Source organism: Halichondria panicea, chromosome 2 (genome assembly GCF_963675165.1).
Source record: "Halichondria panicea chromosome 2, odHalPani1.1, whole genome shotgun sequence".
Classification (NCBI taxonomy): Eukaryota; Metazoa; Porifera; class Demospongiae; order Suberitida; family Halichondriidae; genus Halichondria; species Halichondria panicea.
Genome location: NC_087378.1, coordinates 3,240,208 through 3,266,166, shown reverse-complemented (window position 1 = coordinate 3,266,166; position 25,959 = coordinate 3,240,208). Strand labels below are relative to the sequence as shown.

General features: G+C 40.4%; 2 protein-coding genes across 2 annotated transcripts in view; one reads left to right on the top strand and one right to left on the bottom strand.

The window, feature by feature from the left end:
* LOC135331231 (uncharacterized) overlaps nt 1-14,147 on the top strand; it is a 30,263-nt gene extending 16,116 nt beyond the window's left edge. Inside the window, exons 2-3 of the mRNA XM_064526316.1 lie at nt 6,210-10,567; nt 10,709-14,147. Of these exons, the coding sequence (XP_064382386.1) occupies nt 9,985-10,567; nt 10,709-10,728 (603 nt within the window). The 5' untranslated portion in view covers nt 6,210-9,984 and the 3' untranslated portion in view covers nt 10,729-14,147. The remainder of the gene's footprint in view (nt 1-6,209; nt 10,568-10,708) is intronic.
* LOC135331226 (phospholipid-transporting ATPase ABCA3-like) overlaps nt 1-25,959 on the bottom strand; it is a 71,894-nt gene that overhangs the window by 9,245 nt on the left and 36,690 nt on the right. The window contains 24 exon segments of the mRNA XM_064526309.1: nt 819-920; nt 1,022-1,114; nt 2,284-2,387; nt 3,518-3,584; nt 3,634-3,686; nt 3,688-3,795; nt 3,900-3,929; nt 4,002-4,105; nt 4,166-4,277; nt 8,657-8,743; nt 14,142-14,246; nt 14,292-14,424; nt 14,621-14,695; nt 14,762-14,856; nt 14,911-15,021; nt 15,083-15,256; nt 15,324-15,566; nt 20,248-20,376; nt 23,887-24,190; nt 24,252-24,503; nt 24,556-24,623; nt 24,682-24,843; nt 24,938-25,212; nt 25,261-25,358. Coding sequence (XP_064382379.1) covers nt 819-920; nt 1,022-1,114; nt 2,284-2,387; nt 3,518-3,584; nt 3,634-3,686; nt 3,688-3,795; nt 3,900-3,929; nt 4,002-4,105; nt 4,166-4,277; nt 8,657-8,743; nt 14,142-14,246; nt 14,292-14,424; nt 14,621-14,695; nt 14,762-14,856; nt 14,911-15,021; nt 15,083-15,256; nt 15,324-15,566; nt 20,248-20,376; nt 23,887-24,190; nt 24,252-24,503; nt 24,556-24,623; nt 24,682-24,843; nt 24,938-25,212; nt 25,261-25,358 — 3,084 coding nt within the window.

The window sequence follows — 25,959 nt, the reverse complement described above, 5'->3', positions numbered from 1 at the left end:
ATAATGATATTCATGTAGACTATAATTTTATTCATGTTCCACACCCACTTGTGGCCAATTAAATGTCCAAGAAATTCCTGGACACACTTGAACCAAACCACAATGTGAGTTTGACCAGACTCAAGCTTTTAGGTTGAGGCGGGTATTCGAGACTACTAGCCTCTAGTACTGCCAGCCTGAGTACTGATGAAGAGCCAGCAAAGTAACTGATCAGCTACATTATCATATACATTGTACATGTAGTTAGCACTGTAAATATTAGCAATGTTTCATGCATATTAACAACAAAATAATTATTGTAACATCATAAATCGTACACAACCAGACACTCCTGGTACAACAACTATTCCCGGAAATCAGTCATTAATTAGGAGGTGTGGTTTCCGGTCGTCGAAAATTTTCGGCGCTCCTTCACACCCTTTCAGCTCAGCCCCCCCTTCCTCAAATTCCTGCCTACGCCCCTGCTAGAATCATATGTGTCTGTCAGTCAGGCTCACTAGAATGGATATAGCCACCAGTATGCATCAATTCTAGTACCTACTCTGACGTCACGTTTGACTGCGCCCATATTTGACCTCAACAGGAAGTAACATTTTAAGCCTTTCCTGTTCTTCAGAAACTTTAATTAAAAACATTTTTTTGCATCAAGGTTATTTTATACCTCACAAAGAACATTTTAAAGCAAAAAATATTTTTTCATGGTACCTTCCCTTTAAAAAGCGCTTCTAATATCGGGGGCGATGGGTAATCCACGTGGTTGTTGGCCACGCCACGTGCATAATCTCTGTAGGTTTTAACATTGTTTTAAATGATCTCACCGTTTTTCAATATCAATGGCTGGGTTTCTGCTAGCACCCACACTGGTAGTAGCTCCTGGTGCAAAGCCGACTCTCAATTGAAGAATAAAACCAGTGCCAAATCTGCAAGAAAGTTAATCATAGCTACAATTTTAATACCATGCATGCAGAAGTCAGCAACAATATACATGTATACGGAACTTCCAGAGCTATGTTCTAATCACTTGTTTTTGAGGTGCTGAATACTTCCAAGACATTTAAAGCTTCCATTCACCATGATGGCAATTCTGGTACAAAGAGCTTCACATTCTTCCATACTAGAGAAAACAGAATATGTACAGTATACATAGCAGCCAATATAAATTTTTTACATACTTATAATAATGCATGTAATAATTATGTGCACAGCCCTCTGACCACGGCTCAAATATATGCTTACGCACTCACAATACTGAGTGGCGCCAAATGCGTCAAAATTACTTTTGAATTGATTAGCCCACGCTCTCAACAACAACCCCGCAATAGCCATGTCCATTATTGGTTTCGTTTCCAGTTATGTTATGTAGCTTTGGCATCTCCACCGAGGCATCAGCACCTGCGGTGCTTTCATTAATTAAGTAACCAGGGTCTTCCCTGGGTTTGTTGATATAGTTATGTCAACTTTTCTCTTTCCCTGTTGTGAATTAAGTCGAAACAGCAAAGGACATGCATTACTTGACTTAGTTATTATGTATCAAGTGCTACATAGAATGGCTTCATGCTATATATAAGCTGTATAGATATAGTCCTTCAAACGCTAGATTCTCAGGTTACGATGCAGTGTTTGCTCATGAATTATTCATGAGTTTTTTTTTGAGAAAGAAAGACACTGTTTGTATTATTTTATGTGTCTATACTGTTGCACTGCTCATAAGTAACTATTACAGCGCTTGCTAGCTATCAGTACGCTAACTAGACGGCACAACTTTACCGCAAAGATCTTGTGGTCATAGCCGATTTTAGTCGTTAAATATTAGAGAAAGAAAGGCTCTAACAAGACAGTGACCTACCAGCAGTTTATGATATTCCTGAGGGCGGCTCGAAGAGTTCTTGCTCCTATCTATCTACAAACTGAAGAAAAATACCATAGTTTACTAGCTAGTCGACTATTTTTCACTCATTTTCTACTTCTACACGAGCTAACTCGATGACTGTTTATTGTTTTCAAGAAATTGTTTCGAGCCGCCCTGCCCCTTTCCTTGTTTAAATAGATAATTGCCTTACTGGCAAAGAGCATAAGCATGCTGACTATACATATAATACTTTGTAGTTTAGCCACGCCCTATAACGTGGAGTGTTTCACGCAAACATTTTCATTTTCAATCACTGTCCTTTTCTATCTATATAAGCAAGCACACTCATGCGCATGGCAGACTTATATACTATAACCTGCAGCTGACTGTGCACCCCGGGTTAGCTAGGGCCGTAATGTTACTCATAAACTAACCTGTGAGATGTCAGGATAATGGATCTCCCTTCTCTTACAGCATTAGTAAGCACATTCCAAGTATAACGACGTGTAGTTGGGTCCATCCCAGTAGTAGGCTCATCCTATATGCATTCATTTGGAATACATCAGAAAATTGTTACAACTATCATGTAACCAACAACCACAACTTTCACTGCACGTAACCAAGGGCGTATTAACCGCCGTAGGTGGGAGACAGCATGTACATGTAACTTCATAATAATACCGAACAAATGTTACAGAACGTCTATTTTATCTGCGTTCACGCGAGTCGATGTAATTCAATGTATATTTAGAATATGCTTGTCATTGGTCACTGAGAGTTCATCTAATATAATTATACCGAGGTATAATTACAATGTATTATGATAATGCGAAGCACCTGACCGGAAGACAGCAGTCTATAAAAGGAAACTCTATATAGCATAGAGAGTAGGCCAGTTTGAAGCTGGCTATATTATAGTTGCAACACATGCAGTCTCTTACAAAATATACCCATGTGGTCTAAGCGTAGTGCTTTCAAGCCAAGTTGGCTATCAATTGCTATAGTGTTGTCCATTGATAATATGATACAGATTGGTTTACCAGTTGTAGGCCTCGTTCATAAGATTCTGAGACCCTCAGTAGCACCCTCGGTACGCTTTGGGGCGCTACAGCCTCAGGCGTTCGAGCCGCAAAATCCCATACAGAACCTGGAATTGCCCTATACGTGTACTGTTCACGGCATATCCAGGTGCTTGTATTTGAGCATGCTTATTATAATATTTACCATATATGCTTGATCAGGAGCTGCGGCTACTAAATGTTTTATTTTGCTGGAAGAGGAGGCTACAATTCGAGAGAGGCCACTGTTCAAGAGCGCCTTAACAACCTTTACTTTATTCAAAAGTTATTTTCACCTGCAAAACTTGAACTCTGCCATGAGAAAGTCTTTGTGAAGCACTACCTGTACCTAGTAGCTACGTACATATAGCTAGCTGCTATTATTAGTTTTGGCTGCCACGTGCAGAAATGCTAGAGTCAAACTTCACTGAGGCTACTATTTGAGAGCGGCTAGTAAATGTTTCATTTTGCTAGCAAGGGAGGCTACTATTTGAGTGCGGCCTTTATACAGGAGCGGCCTCTGATCGAGCGTATACGGTATACATGTATGCACTCTCCTGTCTATGGCAGACAATACGCCCCCTTCATGTATCGTTCGTACGTAACTCACCAACAACACAATAGGTGGGTTTCCAACCATTGCAATAGCTGTACTTAGCTTTCGTTTATTTCCTCCACTAAAAAAAATCAAAAAATTAAAACAGTAACTCTTATAAACGCGCTAACCTGTAGCTTCCACATTTCTTGTCGGAATACTTATTGAGGTCAACTCTTTCTTACAATCTCTGTATTCACAATTTCTTTGAGTTGACTTTCAGGAACTCCACGCAGTCTGGCAAACATTGTTAGCAATTCTCTACCTGTTAACCTTTCAATCAGAGCATCAAACTGTATGCAGACAATTAAAATAGGTATACAGATGTACATGTACATGCACACTTATTAGTAATACACTGAACATTATTTTAGTGAACAAACAACATTTAAACTACCTGAGGACAATATCCGATACGTTGTTGTACCTACAAATGTTGTGCAAGGAAGCAAACGAATACAAAATTAACTAGTGCACATGCACGGATCGATGCACTCACGTCTCTCAGATTAGAATTTATATCGTATCCAGCAACAGAGACTGAGCCTGACGTCATAGAAAGGTCACCTGTGACAATCGCAAATGTTGTTGTTTTGCCAGCCCCTACATATAAAAGACATCACCCATTCATGAATAAAACTTGCATGCATTGTATGACCTCACCATTTACTCCTAATAGTCCGAAACATTCACCACTCGGAATAGCTAAACTAATTCCTCGAACAGCAGTTTTACTTGGAGACACCTTACATCCAGAGAGACGACCTCCGTAAGTCTATGTTATAAGTATAGTTACATTATGGTTCTAGGGATTTATGGCAGTTAACCCACTAATCCTAAGGGTACAGCCTGAGGAGGTGGTTTCAGTTGCCTTTAAAATCCCTAGTAACCAGAGTATGAGTGTTATTCGATTGGCTATACGTTGCACATTTCCACGTCTACCATGGTAACACACTTTCAAACTATCGTATAGCGCGATATTTTCGTGAGGTGCAACATTTTGCGTTTTTCAAGGGCAGAGCAGTTAACGCGAAATTTTAAACTGGGAGAAACTCTCACGCACCGGCATTTCACATGCAAAGCCAAATACCGTATAGCGGGTAATTTTCGGGGGACAAAATATTTGTGGTTTTAGCAATATTGAGACATTTTGTGGGTAATACTTTCATGGTTGCTGCTTGCACTTACAGGTAAAAAGGTAGGCAAGGTCGCTTCATTCGTGGGTAAAATATTTGTGGATTTTGCCCTACGAAAATTACCCTCCGGTAGCAAGGTGCATTTCTTGCTATAATTATAGTATCAGAAAGAAAAAGGACTTACTTCCTCTCACATGCATGCTCCTCCTCTTAAGACTAAATCCGCACAAACAGCTAAAACCTCCCATATACCGAAAGAGCTATTAGTATAGAGTCCGAGTGCGAGCAGACAAGACTCCCACTTGCAAGCTCTAACTTGAGAATAATGACCGGAGCTCCACTTTGCTCGCTTATCAAGCGCCTACCTCACTATCTTTGTAAAATTGTTTTCATTACTACATTAGTACTTTATTGCTTTTGTGGTCAGATACATCAACAGACAGTTGTAAATACAGCACATGCCTGGGTAATATCAGGAGCACATGAGGAGATGGAGCACCTTACATAGTAATGAGGATTCACTATCATCAGGAGCGTCTTACTATGCGGTAGAGGAGGTACGACAGGAAGTGATGTGAATTTCGTGTACATTCCATAAAGAGTACTTCACTTTGAATCTAAGTAGGTTCAAGCTTCTTAGCTTTTGCTTGCTTCTATACGACAATGAAGCTTTAACATCGAAATCTGCCACTTTTAATTCATTTTTGTGTGTGGAGGCATCCATGCTGTAAACGCAGTGCTATGGCATCCAGGTGTCACATAATTATTACAAACAAATAGACAAACAAACCAACGTACTACTATACCCGTGGCCGCCCACGTATGCCTCGGGTAATAATTAGTGTATACAAGTAGCCAGGTGTAAAGTTTTGTAGCTGCTCTGTATTGAATATCTCGTCAGTTTACCTCGATACCTATCAATACCATCGATTGTATGAAAGGTCTAGAGCCAAACTATTATGTCTCAAAGGTTTGTAGCATGATTTCATTCTGAAAAGCACTAATCAAAGAACATAATAATTATTATGTACATGGGAAAATGAATATCAACAAGAATAACAGTGAACTAATGTAATCATGTGATCGTGTCGGACCTCCTCTGGTATTGCGGATTCACTACCATATTTCATTGTTTCTAATGTGCTAGTGCTCTGTACATGTGTGGCTGATAACACGTTTGATCTAATAATAGTGAAATCCATAAGCACAATGAACGTTAGCAGCACTTAGCGGTTTGGCATACAGTGGATCCTCGATTATCCGGACACATAAAATTATTGGTTCCCGAGGCAGGCTGAATATGGATAATCGAATGGATAAACCACGCCTTGATCTACCCACTTAATTGATAAACAGCAGTGCCACATGGCTGTCTGCGCATGCGCATTTAATGGAATTATTTACCTTAAGGTGACATAATTTTCACAGGTAGATTTGTTTGCGATCACATAACATAATTATAATAATTATGTTATAGATTAAAGCCCAAGGGATGCGGGACACTATAACACATAGATACCGAATGCACATGTGCTAACTGATTTAGATCCCATTTTTCATTGGCTGTGCAGGGGCGTAGCCAGGATTTTGGAGAAAGAGGGCGCGAAGCGCCGAAATTTGGTTGACCGGAAGCCACACCTCTAATTGATGACGTCATACTTAGCTTATCTATCAAGTTGGGCGTGGCTGAATGTTTATTTGCATTGAGAAGCTGGCCACGATCACAAAAGCGAACTAGTTTATACCACGATCACAAAAGAGAACTAGTTTATACTAGTTCTCTTTTGTGATCGTGGCCAGATTATACTAGTTCTCTTTTGTGATTGTGGCCACAGTTTAGAGACTGAATCGTTTTCCTTGCCTATACTAGCTAGCTAACAGCAGCAAGATTTGGAAGAGAAGGGGTGCTCAGCTGGATAATCAGATACATTTCTCTGTGATTTGTATACTTGACTCAGGCTAGTTGGGGGTGCTCGAGCACCCCTAGCACCCCCCCTGGCTACGTCCCTGCTGTGTACTAGCCTGCATAAGGCAAAAGTGCATCTATAAAAGAAGCAAGCCTTAGCAACAGCTTTATTTTTGAAAATGTCCTGTTCTGACAGAGTGATTTCTTCTTCTCTGCTAAGAAAAGTTCTTGTTGGCCCTGTATTGCCTTGCTTCAACATAGGAATGGACGAGTGGATTAACTATGACTCCGCCTTCTGCAGGAAGCGCTCTGCAAAAAACAAGCCCAGCCCCCTCTTTTGCAAAAAACCTGCACTCGAGCCACCCCCCCTAGCCCAAGCTTCTCGGTTCTGTACGGCAAGCAAAGAACAGCTTGCTACACTATTGAAAACGTTTGTTCCCAAAAAGACGCAAGAGTCGACTGAATGGGCAGTCAAAAATTTTAAAACATGGCTGCTGCACAGAAATGAATACGGAGGACGAATTTGACAAATGCCCAGAAGACCTGCTTGTGAAAATGGACCCAGAACAGCTAAATCATTGGCTCTCTATTTTTATCGTAGAGACAAGAAAAGTGACAGGAGAACCCTACCCTCCTACAACTATACACAGAATCCTGTCTGGTATTCTCCGATATATGCGCTCACTGGATGCAAAGAAATGTCCAAATTTCTTTGCAAAAAAGAATCCGAGATTTCAAACTTTCCATAACACAATGGACTCTGTTTTCAGAGAACTACGTAAACAGGGGGTTGGAAGTGACAAGAAACAGGGGTTGGAAGTGACAAGAAACACGCAAAAGCCTTCTCAAAAGAAGAAGAAAAACAGCTTTGGTCCTCAGGAGCTATCGGTTCAAACGATCCCTTGGCACTACTACGAGCTGTATTCTATATATTACAACGGAAAATGTTTCTGTTTGAGAGGTGGTGTCGAGCACCGAGATTTGAGGCTCTCTCACAGCTGAGAAGAGAGAAAGATGGCTACACGTACACTGAGAATTCTTCAAAGAATCGAGCTGGAGGAATTGCACAGCTAAAACTGGACAACAAATCTGTGTTCATTGCAGAGGTCCCTGAAGCTGGAGAACGTTGCCACTGTAACTTGCTTGACAAGTATATAAGCAAACTCCTTCAAGAGGCTATCGATGCTAATCTGTTCTATCTACAACCACTGAGGAAAGTAGCTACAGACTCTCAAAAGTGGTACTCATCTGTTCCTGTTGGAAAGAATATGCTGTACAAAATGGTAAACACAATTTGTGCACAAAGAGGAACGAACTCAGAAGTAACCACAGTCTTAGAGTAACTGGTACAACTGAATTGTACAGTGCCGGTGTTCTAGAGAAAATAATCAAGGAAAGGACTGGACATCGATCGTTAAAGTCCCTTCGAATGTATGAGCGAACAAGTGACAAACAACACCATGCTGTCTCAAGAATTCTCTCATCAGACCGCGAAACAAGCTTCAACGCAGAAATGAACAAGACGACTTCAACTCTCTTAAACTCCAGCCATGGTCAGCCAGTGATGAACTTTAGCAACTGCCAAGTAACAATTGCATACAATCAAGGAAATGTTACTGGCTCCACCATGTCATCAACGCAGCAAGCTCTATAGAGAAAAAAACTGAACAGCTTCATTTAGTTCAAAACTGAACAGCTTCATTTATCATTTCTGTATGTAGTTAGATTTATACTGTAACATTCAAAAATTACACTTGTACTTTATACCCTCAAGCTTATAATTCCCTGGGAAACTTTGAGATTATGGCTCATAATTCCCTGCTAAACACACACAAGTGGGATCTAAGTATTTAATAACGTTTCTAATTACTCGCAAGGAGATTCATTGCAATTTCCGATTATCTGCAAGTATACATTTTTGCGATTTTACTCTCGTTCGCAGAAATAGCAGAAATTAATACTCGCGAAAATATATCACCTTAAGGTATGCATAATCGTAACATGATTAAAGTATAATAATACACACTGCAAAAAATTTAATGTTTAAAAGGGGTAATAATTATAGCACACTTTTATTTTTTACAATGTACGGTACGGTATATTAGCACTTACTTTTTTTAAATCGTTAATGACAACAACATCATTTTCATCGGTTTGAGCATTAAATATCTTCCTTCGTTCGTCAGACACATCCTCATCCTGCATAATACATAGTACATTACTGCTATAAACTGCATGCATTCTCTTACAATGAATATCACGAGAAAACATGTATGTTGCTATAGGATTGGCTGGGGGAAGCACCAAAAAGCACGGAAGCAGCAAGCGGGAGAGATCTGTACGTAGACCCTGGCAAATTATACCGGCATAATTTATAGGTTAGGGAACTACGCTGGCATAATTGTGGCATCAGTTTGGTGCAATACAATGGTCCTCCGCTGCTGCTGAATGTTTTTTCTGCCTAGAAGATATGTTGAATATCCAGTATGTACAATACAACAGGAGACAATTTTTTTTGTTACACTAGCTATTACTAAAAAATTTTTTATGACGTCAATGTGGGTGTAGTATCTCCGCATATAATTTTCAATAAAGAATAACTGATTTGAACCATAACTGATTGAACCATCTGCACAAAACTCAGAGAGCTATACTTATATATACAAAACACAAAAAACTAGCTTGAACTCAAAACAGTAAACATGAAACAACAAAATGAATATTAGTACATGTACTCTACTCTGAACTATAACCACTAGTTTATTCTGAAACAATGTCCTTGATTGTTCAGGTTATCACAGTGGGACATAACGGGTTCTTTCGACAAGCATAATAGGCTGAATTTGGGGCAGTGCTCAAAAGCATAATAGGAGTCAGGGCCTAGCTGTACGTCAACTGTCACATCATTTTCCAATAAGGTTACGGTATACCATATATAGAGGGTAATATTATTTTGTGGGGGTAAAAAATTCGTTCATCTCGAAAACAGTTGTTTTCCAACGAAAATTATCCGCTATATACGGTAGTGTTTCCACATTGATTATTATTTTGTGCATTTTGTACAGTTTAGCAGAAAACAATTTTTAGCCTAGGTATATTGAACTGAAGCTTCTGTTTATTTATAGGAATGAATGGGCAGGGCAACACAAAGAGAAATGTTGAATAATATTGTCGAACCGCCCACTCTCTACTTTTGCCTGAAGGTCCTGTAGAGGCCTATTTGCAATCGTAGAAGCGCCCACTATTGCAGCTCACTATTGCGCATGCGTAAGCTTATAATTAGGTAAAGGTCAACATGATGCATGATTTTAATTTGAGATAGCTAGCTAGCTAGCTAGCTAGAGATAGAGTAGATAGAGTAGTGCTAGCTCAGAAACAATGACTTTGGCTAGATCTATATAGTTGTATAAGTTTGTTAGAACTGACATCAAGCGTTCAAGATGACATTGTTTCCCTCTGAACACCAGAACACATGGTTGTCCAAAGAGCTCGATGAAAAGGTGTTGGAATTTCTTGAGGAACAGAGGAGCAATGGACTTGCTGTTTCAAACATAGTACTTCTCCGAAAAGGCTCTGAAATTGCCGGTGGTTTGAGACTACAAGGATTCAAGTGTACATCAAGCTGGCTCCAACGATGGAAAGGAAGGTACAACGTTGGCTACAGACGTGGCACCAATGTGTCCCAGAAAGTACCAGCTGACTATGCTGATCAGATTCTACAAGTTCGAAAGGATGTTATCTCGCTACGAAAGAAGAACTCGATTGAGCCATCACACATCTACAACATGGACCAATTCATGTGCCGCTTTGATATGTCCGGGAACAGAACCAACTCTGTACGTGGAGGAAGGAGTATTCGAATCAAAACTATACCCGTGCAGAGTAGAAAGTGGTTCACAGTTGCTCTTGCTGCATCAGCATCTGGAGAGAAACTGCCAGCATTCATTATCTTTAAGGAGAGAAATGGAATTCTAGGAGCTCGTGTTCTTAAGAAGCTGCATGATCATCCCAAGCAATGTTTTGGTAACTGCATGTGCATAATTATAATAATGTTCTTGCATAGCTTGTATAGTTACCATGCATGCAATTCCGAGTTACTATACCTGTATACAATGCTTTAAACATTTACGGTGCATTTCATTATTTCATTTTATTATCATTCAGGTGAGGGCCACAGCAAATAGCTGGATGATACAAGCGGGGTATCACCACTGGTTGCAATGTGTGTTTAAGTCTCAGGCTAAGCGACGCATCCTTGTTGTGGACGGCTACAAGCCCCACAAGGCTGTGGAGAGCATTGAGATTGCTAAGAGGAGATGTAACTCTAATGTTATTATCATTCCTTGAGGCTGTACGTCGATCAATCAGTCCATGGACAAATGCATAAAAACTTCAAAACCTACATGAGGCAAGAATGGGAGGAGTGGATCAGGCAGGACAGACCCACCACTAAAGCTAGGAATCTTAAGCAACCCACCAGACAAGATGTCATCGACTGGGTGTCAAGAGCCTGGGCATCCATTGAACGAGCGAGCATTTTTTTTAGTTTGTGAATTGGCTAATGTTCTGGATGGAACAGAGGATGATAAAGCTTCAGATGATATTCCTGACATCCCTCTCACTGACGAGGATGAGGAAGATCAAGCAAACCAGAACCCTTCAGACTCAAATGTAGACAGCATGGGGGATCCCTTCTCTGATGAAGACTCTGAAGATCAAGATGAGGAGGATTGAGTTCACAAATTATTATACTATTCTTATCATGGCTTTTTTATCTTGGATCTTGCATACATGCATGTATCCTGTTATCTCATAGATATAAGAAGGGAGAGGGATGGGAAACGGAGCACGTGCGCACAATCACTTCTGTGTAATGCCAGAAGTCGATCCGTGTTTCGCCTCTAGACACCACGCCGCTAACCCAGCGGGAAATCTTATTACTATCATTCATAGCTCCCCACTGGGACTCCTAGTCCTGTGCTGATCATCCATGCCTACTGTATGTGCATCATATATAAGCGTTGTGTATCTACCAAGAGCTTGAACGTTTTCAAAGGCAGTTTTTTGAGTGTTGTATTATTGTTTCGGCTCTATCTAGTGGCTTTGTGTACTTTCTACAAGGAGAGGCTGTGACTACAGCCCAAAATATTAATGATTCCCTCTTTTTAAGTATAGCTGGGCATTGTATGCAAGCAAAATCAAAGCCACTTGGCTTTAGGTTGGTAAGTAATATTCATTTTTGTCTTAGTAAGCAGGTTTTGAAAAGCAGACTCTTTGTGTACCCATTTAGAAAGTTATATCAATGATTGAATGTAGGTAAATGTCTCTTTGTATTCATTAATTGATAGTTGGTTCATCGTATCGGCACAGTATTTTACGACAGAACTTTGCTGCATTTCCATAATTCTCTATCATATCTGTGACTGTACTGGAATGAATACTCAACGGTACAGACAGAGCTCCTCTCAAGAATTTGCCTGTCCAAGCTGCTTTTTACTGCTTGGAGGGGTCTCACTAACTATTGCTGCTACCTTGTTGTAACTGTTTCACTATATATAGTACAGGTCAACTGAAAGTTAAACGTTATAACGCGTTAGCTTCTCGTTATTCACGCATTACGTATCGTTAGGGCTTCGTTTGCAGACCGCGCATAACGTTCTAACGTTTCCTGGAAAATTAACGTTCTTATCAGTAAGATTTCCTGCAAACCTAATTTATAGGTGTTAATTAAATAAACAGAACCCATAAGGAAACTACAGGAGCTTTGTGCACAAGTCATAATACAGCACACTACTAAACTAGTTCTCGTTTTCTTTGCCACTGGAGGAGTCTTTCCTTTGAAGGTAGTTCAAAAGCCTTCCTCCCTCGTCGATTGCTCTATACAATTTTTTTAGGCCATCTCTCTCTGCTCACTCCCCTCTAGAGGCCAATAGGTGAAGGCATTGCTAATATACATAGAGCTCAGTAGCTAGTTTATAGCCTATAGTACTACAGCTAGAAGCATGGGCTGGAGGATATTAAGAAGAAAACGTTGACCGAATTGCGGATCGTCAATGCTATTTACGTAGCGTTTCTCCTCCCTCTCCCTTCTTATATCTCGGTGATGTGTTGTTGATTTACTGACAAGGTGTTAATTGAGTTAGGTGGGCACTTGCACGTTCAGTAGCCACATAATCAAACCGCCCACCCCCTAAATGTAGCTATCAAAACATAATTATTATGGGCTGTTCGACGGTTAAGTACAGTATATAACATTATTTTATCTAACTGAGAGGAAAAGACTTGTGTATACATGCATGCATCTATTGTTATCTTGTATAGATACACTTAAAACACTATACAATGACACCATAAAAGATATCAGTTATAATATTTTCCACATGCACTGCATAATAATTATGTCATCATGCAGAGAGTATTCGTTTGAACTGGTTATTACTGAAAAAATTGTGGACCTTGAGCTTAAAATACAGTATTGCATGATTTAGACTGTTAATGACGTTGGTACAAATTGTCACGATTATGGCATAATTATAATAGTGCTGAAAAAATACAGACGCTGCATGCATGCTAAAAAATGTTTGTAGCACTGCACTTGTACAGTTAAACTGTACAGCCAGTCTAGCTACATGCAGTTGTATATATGACAGGTAACGGCGTGTATTAACATATCTGCGCATGCACAAACAGTTACATAAGATGGCGGAATTACATGTAAATGAAGTTGAACCAGAGAGGTTATCTGCTTCATAAGTGTTTGCAAATCTGAAAATGTAATCCGGGTGGAAATTGTTTGTTGCAAATTATCCGCTGAACTCGATGTTTTTGCAAAGAGAAACAGAGAAACTGCTCCTCGAGAAACTTATATATACACTCACTCATGCACTTATACACTCACTCGCACTTATACATGTACTTTACTCAGTCAGATAAAATGCGGTATAATTAGTGAAATTCTTCAGGTAACAATATTATTTTATGCATGCGAACATTTTTGGACATTCATGCATACCCCACATTTAAAAAGGGCTCAAGCTGAGCCAGTTTCAGATTTGGTCTTTCCTTGCAGAGATACAACTGTATATAACAGTTTGTTGCATTTTGAGTGGGCAGATCAAAGGAAACACTGTGCCAATATCTGCCATATGGAACAGGTCAAGCCTTGAACTGTGCCACTATCTAGATACTGGCATAGTATGGCTGAAGTTACCTAAAGCCCACCCTCCACCCAGTAACCTTAAACGTTATAGTATAACACTGTTAAACAGATTCAGTGGTAGGCAGAAAACGTTTTTCATGCGTCTGGAGCATTCCACAGCCACCACAAGTAGTTGAAACTAGTTGTCCTATAAAAGGAGTGATGTGTACACGGAAAGGAATGCACAAGGAATGCAACAAATCAGTTGTTACACAGCTCACTCGTGCGCACATGGGATATATTGGCTCAGTAGTGACTTAGGCCCGAGGGCCGCAGCACTCGTGCATGTGTCACAACTATAACTTAAACATACATGCATGTACGTGCAACATTGCTAAACAAAAAACTATAAATGCTCTAGCTGCCAATCCTATACATGTATAATTATTAATAACTGACCTCGGCTATGGGTGATCGCACTTCAGAGCGATCAACATGATCAATATTATTCTTCAGAAGCTTCAAAGATAGTAAACGTCTCAACTCCGGATAGAAAAATTTGCGCTATAAAAGAAGTAATTGAATGAAATTCTCGACAGTCATACTCACCTCAAGCAGGAGTGTGAACCAAAGTAGAATGAATCCTTCTATCAACATGTACAACAGCACAACACCAATACCTGGTCGTTCAAAATCAAATGGATTTTCTACATATCGAAGTTCAGTGCTGTTTGCACAAATCCTGTGATCATCAAAGATATACAATAATTATAGTCGAGACTAAAAATCCTTTGCATACATTTGTACCATTTCTAATTAATTATGGTGTAGCACGGGAGCTTAAAGTGCATAATAATTATTGGCAAGTAAAATCACTCCTATAAACACCAGTATATACGTGAGCACAGTTTTGTACACTATCTTTTACTACAACTTACAATTGACCTTGAGGTGTGCTGCACACTTGCTTAGCTGCTTGATTTAAATACAGATCATTGAACGCAGCAGAGAGTCTATATACGTAACACGAAAGAAACATGATTTTTACACACATAAATTATATAGATCATTCTGCGCACCCATATGTTGGAAAGATGAGGAAAATGTAATGAATGATGTCCGCTTCGTGAGTTCCAATATTTTGAGCCACAAGAAACACTGCTGTCAATGTTAGCTGTAAATAATTTTATTACGGAAGCAAAAAATTTCGATATATAGGTATACTGACCATTGCAACAAAGAAGAACAGCAGCACAAGAACACCAAAGGCAGCTAACGCATTTTTGAACAGGAATGAGAGCACATATGTCAAGGGGATGCAGGCCCAGCAGGTCAACACCTTGATGTTGGCAATCAAAAACAAATTAATTAAGTCACAAGATCATGCACAACAAGCTTACTAGAAGAACGAAAATTGCTGCCAATCCTTCTCCGGTGAATGCCTCTACTTGAAAAACTGCAAAAAGTATTACTGACGCAAGAACAGGTACGAATGCATTCAGTAGATCCCAAGCAAACGTAGCCAGCCAATAACTTGAAGGAAATACGCCACTGACAAATTGCAGATGCTTAGCCTGCAACCAGAGCACGTATAATTACCTCCATATAATGGTTTTACAAGTGAACAGCAGAAAAACTTACTTTGGTTTCTTTTTCTTTCACTAGGAAAAGTACAAAACTGGCTAGTAGAAAGCTGAAACCGAAAACAACTAAAATTCCTATTCCAAAACCAGTAGCATTGTTTGCAGTATCCACTACTTGTACAGACAGGCTACGAGGAAGGGGGTGATTGTTGACAGTCATTGTCAAAGAATTATCCCCGGTAGCCGTTCTCAACAGAATGGTATGAAACGCATTTAGAGCAGCACCCGGCATGTGGTATGGCTATAATTATATCAGAAATAATTATAATTATAATAATACTTATTAATAGAGTGACACAAAGTGTCATGGGGCGAGCGGAAGCGGTTGAGTTCATAATTGTTTGATGCAGTCAGCCCCACCGCTCTAGTTAGCTATAGTGACTCTGGGACAATAGCTGAGACTGAGCTGCATGCCACAGATATGGATTGGCCAAATTAATGTAAAGTAATTTGGCTTGTTAATATTTAATATTGTGGACCAAGCAAGGTTTATTTATATATATCACAAGACAACACAAGTTTTTCTGCATGTGTATCTGTGGCATAAAAGTGTCTGTGTGTATGGGTCTTGCCTGTGGCCTCAATTAAGAGTCGGTGTCTTGTCTGTAGTTTTTTTTGTACAAAGATGAAAGGAAATAAAACTATGCTAACAAATGTCATAGACGGCTGTCTGTAATCTGTGGACTGGACTGCTGCATGGACTGAACTCTGACCTGCAACACTAATTACTCCTTTTCCTCATAACAAGACCATGCACAATGACAAATAATAATTATGATTGTAGACAATGATTATGAAGAACATAGATCTAGCTGTATACATGTACATTACAAAAACACCCAAATTATAATGTGATAATAAGAAAACAATTATAATTATGTATAGCATTCTTGCTGCATGACAATTGAACATAGGCGTGTCTCTATTTCCCTGCTCACCAGGAACATTCATGCCCTTCAAACCCCTCCAGAAACAGCACCACCTTTTTCCAGTGATTTCCTTGTACAGGAACATACTAATTTGTATCTACTATGACCGGATCTGATACAAGTAGCGGAGGGTGCATGCATGCTCATCCGTCTTGTTTGTGTACTAGAAACACTTAGTGTGTATGTGCAACGGCTTCATGAAAGTACAACAGGAGCATGCACACAGACTCTTAGTACGCTATGAAAAATGGTGAATATTCACTCTCCACGGCTCAACAGAGAAGCAGACACGCTTTGTCGATCAATGTACCATTTCAATTTAGCCTATAATTATATGTTTGACTAAACAACAGTTCTATAGCTCCAATTAATTGTGGTGCAAATAAGCAAGTATGCTCCCAGGAACAAAGCAACCATGCAGTTACCTGCATGTCCTATACGAAAGCTAAACATGCTCTTCCATCCTGCATGCAGACTCTAATTTAAGCTACAAAACCTGAAGACAAACATTTTGTTCTTGCTACATTAGGTGTTTTGTAATGTAGCTAAGTCTATGAGGTAAAAATATGTGTTTTATTTTCTTCATAATTATGCCTCAGTGCGCATGAGCAAGGTATACGGTAGTGTGTGTGTGTGTGTGTGTGTGTGTAGACTGCTACAGCTGCTTAAGGATCAATGAAGTGCAAGTAAGAGAGTTTCTATAGGCTTCTATAGTCATGTTTTAATTCGTGGATTTGCAAAATAATGCTTCGTTCTCGAGTTATGCCTAGTTTGTTACTTGGAATGCCATTGCAGCCTTTTCAGAAGAGCACGTAGCCAAACTTGTTTACCGAGTGTTGCTACTCTACTTAGTAATTAGCTCTGCACTAGAACGCTAGCTATTGGTAGCTGCAAGAGTGAGAAGAGAGCTGCAAGGCTCTGCTTCTACTATCAGCCATTAATTTTAGCTTTGGCATCGATCGTTTTTAACAACAATCATGGTCGATCATTACCCACTCTTTGAGTTTGCATGCAGCAAATTGAAAAATTTTTCGTCATGTGTATAGCTATTAGTAGCTTTATGTTAAATAGCTTTGGCATCTCCACCGAGGCATCAGCACCTGTGGTGCTTTTATTATACATGTGTTATGTTTTTACAATCATAATTATTTGTTAGTGTGGTCTTGTTAGAGGAAAAGGAATGTAATTAGTGTTGCAATAGTCAGGTCAAAGTCCAGTTCAGTCCACCGATTACAGACAGCCGCCATAGAAGGATCTACAACTGTATAGAAACCACAGACCTTGCTCTATTATTCTGTGGTTGGCATTTTTGGTCTGTTGGTCAAAATAATTTAAGCCATAGAATTTTATAATAGCTATATATACAACTGCTCCATGGTTGCAATACGAGTACAGCTAAGTGATTCTATAAGCTTCTAGCATGTTATCTTGCAAACAAAGACATTATTCTAGAGTATAATTATAAAGGCAGGATCAATAACGGTATACCATATATCTTCTAATTTATCGGACACTTCTAATCACCCCAGACACTCTTTTGGGCAATTTTCGTTGTTCTAATACAACGGACACTCCAGTGCTTTAATATTACTAAATATCCGGACAATACTTTGAAAAGTTGAGCTACATTCATAGACGGCAAGTAAGACTTAGAGTGCTGCAGTTATATAGCTTTGTGTAGCTAGTTTTAGATAGCTAGTGCAACTATTCAGTCGCACACTATTCTATTAAACTTAGCTATAATTATAGCTCGCACACAGCTGCTTGCTTGTTCTAATTATTCCGAACACTTCGCATGCTCTATAAAAATATGTTCCAATTATACCCGGACAATTTCCAAAATAATTATTTTTTGCTGTCCGATAAATTAGAAGATATACAGTACTCGCCTCCAACTTTTAATTGCTTCTGGAAGCGGGGGGTGTAGCCTTATTGCATGTAGTAGCTAATTGACCTTTGATTATGGTAAAATTGTTTATATCTTAAACACTGTATTTCATTAGGGTGGACAGGGTATAGGTGACCCAGGAGTGACTTGTGGGTGTTTGGGTTAGCTGACACATCAACAAACCCTGCCACTGGCGTTGTCCAGTTATATAGTGGCAGATAGAAGAGCTCTTGCCTATATGAATCCAGGCACAGTGATACTGTTGGGCTGCTTACAATAGCCTGAGTGTAGCATCGTTGCTGATTGTTGTAATAATAATAATAATAACAAAATAATATTTGCTTCCCATGTATGGCACAGTCAATACAGCATTGAGTTTGTGAACAGCGTCACAGGTGTACACACTCAAAACATTGAGAGCTACTGGAATAGTTAAGATCAAGCTCAAGAGGATGCGGGGGGGGGGGAGAGCGACTGCATTTTAACTCCTCTATCGAAGCAAGCTGCCTTGGGTAATGGTTGACATCGCCACACAGTATCCGGTGTAAGCAGAATCAACCAAATCAACTATCCATCCATCATTAAATTGTATTATTTATTCACTGGATCATTGTTTTCATCCATCCAGTTTCATCACAGTATAGTATCATTTTTCCATGCAGTCACATAATTATTATGCCTCGAGGCGTAGCCGCACGAGGGATACGGTAAAGCTGACTGTGTGTGTGTGTCTGTGTCTGTGTGTGTCTGTGTATTCCAGCTGTAACTGATCAACGGTTGCAATGCAACAAACTTCCTGGTTCTACCGTCAAACAAAATAATAAGCGCAAATCCTAGGTTATTTAGCTACTACGGTTAGTAGAGCATGCAATAAGGCTACGCCCCCGCTTCTGGAAGCAATTAAAGGTTTGAGGTGAGTATACCGTTATTGATCCTAAAGGCTAGTTTTGCTTACCAGTACATTGAAGTCTCTCCAGAATCAGGAATAGTAACATCTGTTCGTAGAAGGTTGTTATTCTACTTAGTAGTCAGCTCTATACTAGAGCGATAGCTATTGCATGGTAGCTGCAAGAAGCTGCAAACTACAAACCAGTTAATTCACCATTTCACGCTCGTGCTCTACGGATATTACTGGCCTCGCAAAAGTTCTCAAAGCATCGTGTATAGCACTCGCAACGGTGCATTAAGTAGTATACTTGTAGCTAGCCAGTTGTGGCTCTGTGTCTTGCCTGTGGCCTCAATAGTGTCTAGCGGCTGTAGTCCCACTAAAACGAAAAAACCGGAAACCAAGGGTGAAAATGGACTAGGTTAGGGCAGGAGCAGCACATAAATAAGAGAAGGAGCGGCTAACTTCAACGTACACTCAGGGATCACATTTCGTAATTGTCGGTGAAACCGCACCTCCTTTTATGGAAGCGACTAAGTGCTTGTAAACCTCAGCCCTGCATGTATTGCGTATAACACGTGTATATAGGGATTCAATCACAGTGACTTTGCATATATGGAAATGCGGTCATAACCACTTACGAAACGTGATCCCCGTAGTCAGCCGCTCCTTCTCTTATTTATGGGCTCCTGGTTAGGGTTAGGGTTAGGGTTAGGGATAGAGTTAGGTGCCACGCCCATTATTGGCTACTTTTCATTTTAGTGGCGTTTCGATTTAGTGGGACAATAAGCGTCTGTATTTTGCCTTGTGTCTTGTCTGAGCTTAGTGTAGCTTGTGCCCATGTGAATTAATCGTAAAAGTTGGTAAAGGGTCATGAGTACAAAAAACTAACATCGTGCCGGTCCATGACACACAGACAAAATTTCAATGTTGCACACTATGAAATTAAGTATGTCTGGATCACATGATCTCCAGCCAACCAGCATAGCAAAAATTAGTCACATAACCGTGCTTTAAGTTACAAACACAGCCAAGATTCCGGGTTTTAATGCTGGTACACTCAGATATAGGCTCTCGGTTACGTATAATGCACTCGGCGAACACACAATAAAACATTGACTAGGTGCATGTGTACATGTACATAAACTGCAATAGTTTCTTTATCATAATTATACATCTGTACTGGTATCTACGTAATTATTACTTTTGGTAATCTCACCTGATTGTTGTACCAAACAGTCACGGCTATATTCGGCTCCTGATTGATGTAACTTTCGGCTACTGGCCTGGCACTCCGTGACAGGTTATTGCATCCTTTTTGGAGCCTCTTAGTATTGCATGATTTTTCCTGAATGTGGTAACAAAATAATTATTTACACCAATGGTACAAACATAAGTGATCAGAGACGGCTACCAATAACTATAGTAATGCAAAACAGGGATAACAAATACATATATATCGTAGTTAACCGTTGAACCGCCTACCTGTTTTTGATAGCTTCACTTAGGCTAAACATAGGATGGGCGGATATTTGATTATGTGGCTACTGAACCGTGCAAGCGCCAATCCAAGAGAGTTACGCTGGCACTTTCTGTGAAAACGACACAGCTCCATCTTCTGTACAGTTACAGATCACAGAATGAGCTGGAAGTAGACCATGTGTTCTGGTGTTCAGTGGAAAAAGTCTCATTTTGAACGCTTGACGTCTGTTCTAAGATAGACGATGTAACAACGTTGTATATAGGTCTATTGCTAGTACTATTAACTTTTAAGTCTTGTTTTTTAAGTTAGCTATAGCTATTTGATAGCTGCACATTGCATCATGTTGATGTTTGACCCAATTATACGCCTGCCTAATAGTAGGCGCTGCAATTAGGCCTCCACAGGACTTCAGGCAATAGTAGGGGACGGGCAGTTCGACGATTAACTATGGTACAGTACTCTAGCTATTCCGGCTCTCTGAAGTATGCACTGGCCATTAATTTTAGTTTGGCACGGATTGCTAGCTAGATGCATATTTTACTACACACACTCACCCTGTAATGCGGCTGACTCGCTATTCCGTATACTGGCCAGTATTGGTTTCCCCAATATATCTAGGTTGTAGTTATTACGGGTGTGGTTTGGCAGAATTGTACTTAAATAGAGAACATAATGATTCATTATCCTCGAGACAGAACCGCAAAATTAGTCACTAGATTCGAAAGTATAGTTTTTAAGCGTCCATTTTCTCGCGACCGACTAGATATTCTGGCCAAGCTGCACTGCAATACCAAGCAAGTGTGGCGATAATATTGTACCGTATAATTATAGCGGGTATATTTAGAGGGTATAAACTTTCGCGAAAATACCGTTAAAAAAAAACACGAAAGTTTATAACCTTAAAATAATTATACCCGTAACATGCATGTAATTGTACACATACACTGTTTAAGATTCACAGTGCACCTGACAAGAAAATCTGTAACTAAATACATAATTTACACAAAGTAATAACGGGATGGTACAATTCTACACTCTTACCATTTCATTCCCCAAATACTTGGGGAGCAAAGAGTGTAGGGGTACACTATTTGGTTTCTATATTTTATGATATGGAGAACAAAGAGTGTAGGGCCGCTCTTTGTCTCCCATATATAATTATGGGGAACAAATAGTGCAGTGGTACGTTATTTGGTCCCCATGTACATGGGGGACAAAGAGTGTATAGGGCCGCTGTTTGTTTCCCATGTATATGGGAAACAAACAACTAACTCCTTAGCTTTGTTCGGGTGCTGACTTGCCACCACCGCCGCATAAAGGCTAAATGCTTGTATACCCATCTCAGTATGTCAGGGACCTCTCTCCTGCTCGCTCTTTGCTCGTAGGGTACGGGGATCCCGTCACTCTCTTGTTTCCTCCTCCTGAGGACCTCCATATTATCTTTGAGGAGCTCGCTCATGTCCACAAACTCGCCCTTAATAATTTTTTTTACCAGCCTGACTGGGACCATGGGCAACGCTTCCCCGAGGACCGTTCCGAGCTCTGGTGGGAGGTTTACTACGGGTGTTGCTGGTCGATCTCTGTCTCCACTACCTATAATAGGCAAGTTCAGGTCACTCACATCCCCCGGGTTGCCTCCTGTGCAAGGGGGGTCAGAGGGTTAGGTGCTCAGTTTGCAACCATATTGTGTGCAATGTTTTCCTAACACGGGTCTCACCCGGTTGACTCAAAGACCTAGATCACTCTGCTCACACTCTAGCCCCACGTTATCACTGCGGGGGCCCTCATTCCCGCCACATTTTTTTTTCTCTCACTCTACTCCCGCCGCTCACGGTACATTGTGACTCTCTCTCACTCTTTTCTCACTCTACTCCCACCGCTCACGGTACGTTGTGACTCATTATGCTATGTTACCTAGGCTGCCAAGTATTATTACCCAAGTAAATTTGCTATTCTAAGTACTCACCCAGAGGGTCTTGGTTTGTTCTTGAGGATTCCCCTGCTTTCTCTGGGGTTAGTAGCAAATGCTCTAAAAGCAGGGATGTCGAGAAGTAGCTCACTCAGAGCGGTCTTGATGAGTTCTTTGTCGATCACTGGCGGTTGGGGAGTGTCGTCCGCCATAGCTAGGACTTATTTAAGGTCAAAGGGGAGAGTTTTAAGCCAAAGATGAAATCGACAGCAGTGATCGAGCCTGATCATGAAGACACGAGGTAGAAATATGATCTGCGCATGTGCAAGCCGGGTGCGGTCCTCCTTATTAACTTGGTCTAACTATCATCAAACCATACTATAACTTGTGGAGTACTATGATCGTTTGTAGTCTTTTAGCTAGCTAAAAGAGCAAGTTTTGGTGTTGTGCTTCCGTATATATTCTGTTCTTTCTCCGTATACTCACATAATTTTTCCGGGAAACTTGAGGAAACTTAATAACGTGAGGCCGCACCTCCTTTAGGTAAATGTGGGCGTGACATCCTGTCATGCTGCAGGAATGCAATACGGGAGTAACTCATTATAGCAAAAGGTCAACCTATGTCGTACTTCCTCTTGGTGCAGTGGAGGGCAGTAAGAATTTTCTTGTGCAAAATTACAGAGGTAGGGTGATTTTCGCTAATGCCTTGGGAAACTTGTGAGTTTTCCAACATCCAGACATTTCAATAGATGGGCCCTCATTTTGTGTCCAACCCAAGAGCAGCTTGCTGGAATTCTTCCCGCGCAGAGCTCCTGACCGTTTGCTATGGCGTAGATTCCACAGTCCGTGCCGTTAGTTTGGAGAGGATGAGGCTGATTGTTGGGACAATGACTATTGTCAATTTTCCAGAGGCAGCACATGGAAACTGCATGGTAGCACAAACTGTTCCCACTCCCTGTAGGCTGAATCACAATACTGTTCTTGGATTCGAGCACTGCCTTTATGACGCTGAGCTGCCACGGCTTAAAGTCTACTTTCTTAGAGAGAAGTCCAGTGAGATGAGCAGCGATCACACTCTTCCTCGATTGCTACAGTAACTCTTTCTCCACAGCTATAGTACATGCAACTTTGTACATGCAACTTTTTGAACAACTGTATAATTATACATAATTATACATTGCATGGGGACAAAGAGTGTAGGGCTGCTGTTTGTTCCCCATATGGGGACCAAATAGCGTACCCCTACACTATTTGTTCCCCATATATATTATATGGGAGACAAAGAGCGGCCCTACACTCTTTGTTCCCCATATCATATATAGGAACCAAATAGTGTACTCTACACTCTTTGCTCCTCAAGTACTCCCCTAGTACTTGGGGAATGAAATGGTAAGAGTGTACTTTTATCGTCACCCAGTAATAACTATAATTATAATTATTTACATGTATACACACAAAATGATCACCTTCAATACATCAGCTGAGAGCCCATCAACGGTGTAGCAGCTTGACAGAGTCTCGTTGCCGTGACAAATGTTCGTTGAGTTGTAATCGAGCTGGCCACATTGAGGAGGTAAGTCACATGGGTCTATAAGGGCTAGTGTAAGGCTGCTAAGACATAAATTCCATAAAGTTGCACAAGTATTGTCAAAACCATAGCGCGGACACTGAGCTGAACTGTTATATACTTGTAGAGGTGAGAAAAAATCACACACTTGCTGAACCGAGGTAGCTGATGAGCTACAACCGCACACACTGAATGGAGGATCCCTGTACGAAAAAAAAAGAAAAAATAATAGAAAAGACAAGGATCAGTTATTTTGGTGATCACTTTTTAGTGACAGTAAATCCAGCTTGAAATTGTCGGAAGAAAACAGTAGCTTCCACCGCAGCAGAGACACTGAGCAAGTACTCCGCTACATAGACATTTTCACTCTCCAGTGGACCAGAAGGATTGATATCAGAAACACTGACTTTAGGAGGATTTGGACAAAAATTTTCACTATTCTTCCTTCCCGATAGTAGGGTGCTAGGAGATGAGCAAGATTTTGCTGTGGCAATTAATGAAGTTGCTGTGCAGCACCTATAAATTGTTTGTTTGGAGTGCAAAATCACCAAATATGATAGGGACGTACTCAAGGCAATGTGTGCATTGCTGGTATCCAAAGCTATTGTTGGCTGCACACACACTAGACAGATCACCCTATAATTATTGAGATGTGAAAGATGGAGCTTATAATATACATAAATTAAATGCCTACCGCTGTCCTTGAAGCACAAAATCCATCTAACAGTTGGTATTTGTAGCCACAACAAGTCTTGATTTCCACAGGCGGGTTTGAAGCTACATTGTCCATAATAGACTGAACTCGAGCAGTGAAGTTAAAGATGTTGGTGGCATTCAATTGTGAAGGTTCAATATCCTAAAAACAATTGTGTGTGGATCAATAGGGTATACATGTATATACATGCATGCATGTATATGCGAAGTAGAAACACAGGTGCACAATCACATACCGAGAAAATAAGAGGGCTAGATTCTCCAAACTGAGCATAGAAAAGGGAGATATTATCTGGTGATGCTGCTGAGTTCTTCAGATCTAGTGATCGTTTAGGATCATCTTGATTTTGCGTCGGACCAGATACTGCTAGAATGAGTGCAAACACAACAAATCCAACAGGTAGTAGGATCTGAGAAACAACAGCTCCCCAGAATCTTGCACTGTTGTAGACTCGTTTAAGAAACATCGCCCAAAATTGTTGAAACCAAAGATTCATACCACTGTTAGGGGCTGGAAAAAGGATAATTGACAGACATCAAATCAACTAGTCCAACTTACTATATTTGTATGTCAGAGTGGCGAGTGCTGTTCCTTCATTATCCAATGATTCAGTGCTGTCATGCACCTTGGTTACATTGACAGATGCTCCATTAAGCCTAACGTTGAACAATAATGATGTAGCAAAGAGGTATAGTGACCATGCATGCAAGATAAAAGAGTAGTTATGATAGGGTGAAACAATATTCAAGATAGTTATAGCATTTACTTAATATAAAATGATAATACTGCTAGAATGAGTGCAAACACAACAAATCCAACAGGTAGTAGGAGCTGAGAAACTTATTATAGAGCTTATACTTTTTTGGCACAGAGATCAAAGGAAAAACTACATGAGAGCATGCACCGCGGGTGCTGGTTATGCCTCGGTGGAGGTGTCAAAGCTACATAACGCGGGTGTAGTAGTTGTTTGGTTTGTTTGTTTGTGACAGGTGAACCTACTCACCTAGATGCCACAGCACTGCGTTTACAGCATGGATCACACAACAAGTTATTAGTTTTAATAGTGGCAAAATTTGATGTTAAACCTTTGTTGTCAAGCAAAAGCTAAGAAGCTTGTAACTGGGTCTGCTTTAACTGGGTCTGCTTACCTGGATGCTCTAGCACTGCGTTTACAGCGTGGGTAGCCACAACAAGTTAGTAAACTTTTAATAGTGGCAGCTTTCGGTGTTAAAGCTTCGTTGCCTAATAAAAGCGAGC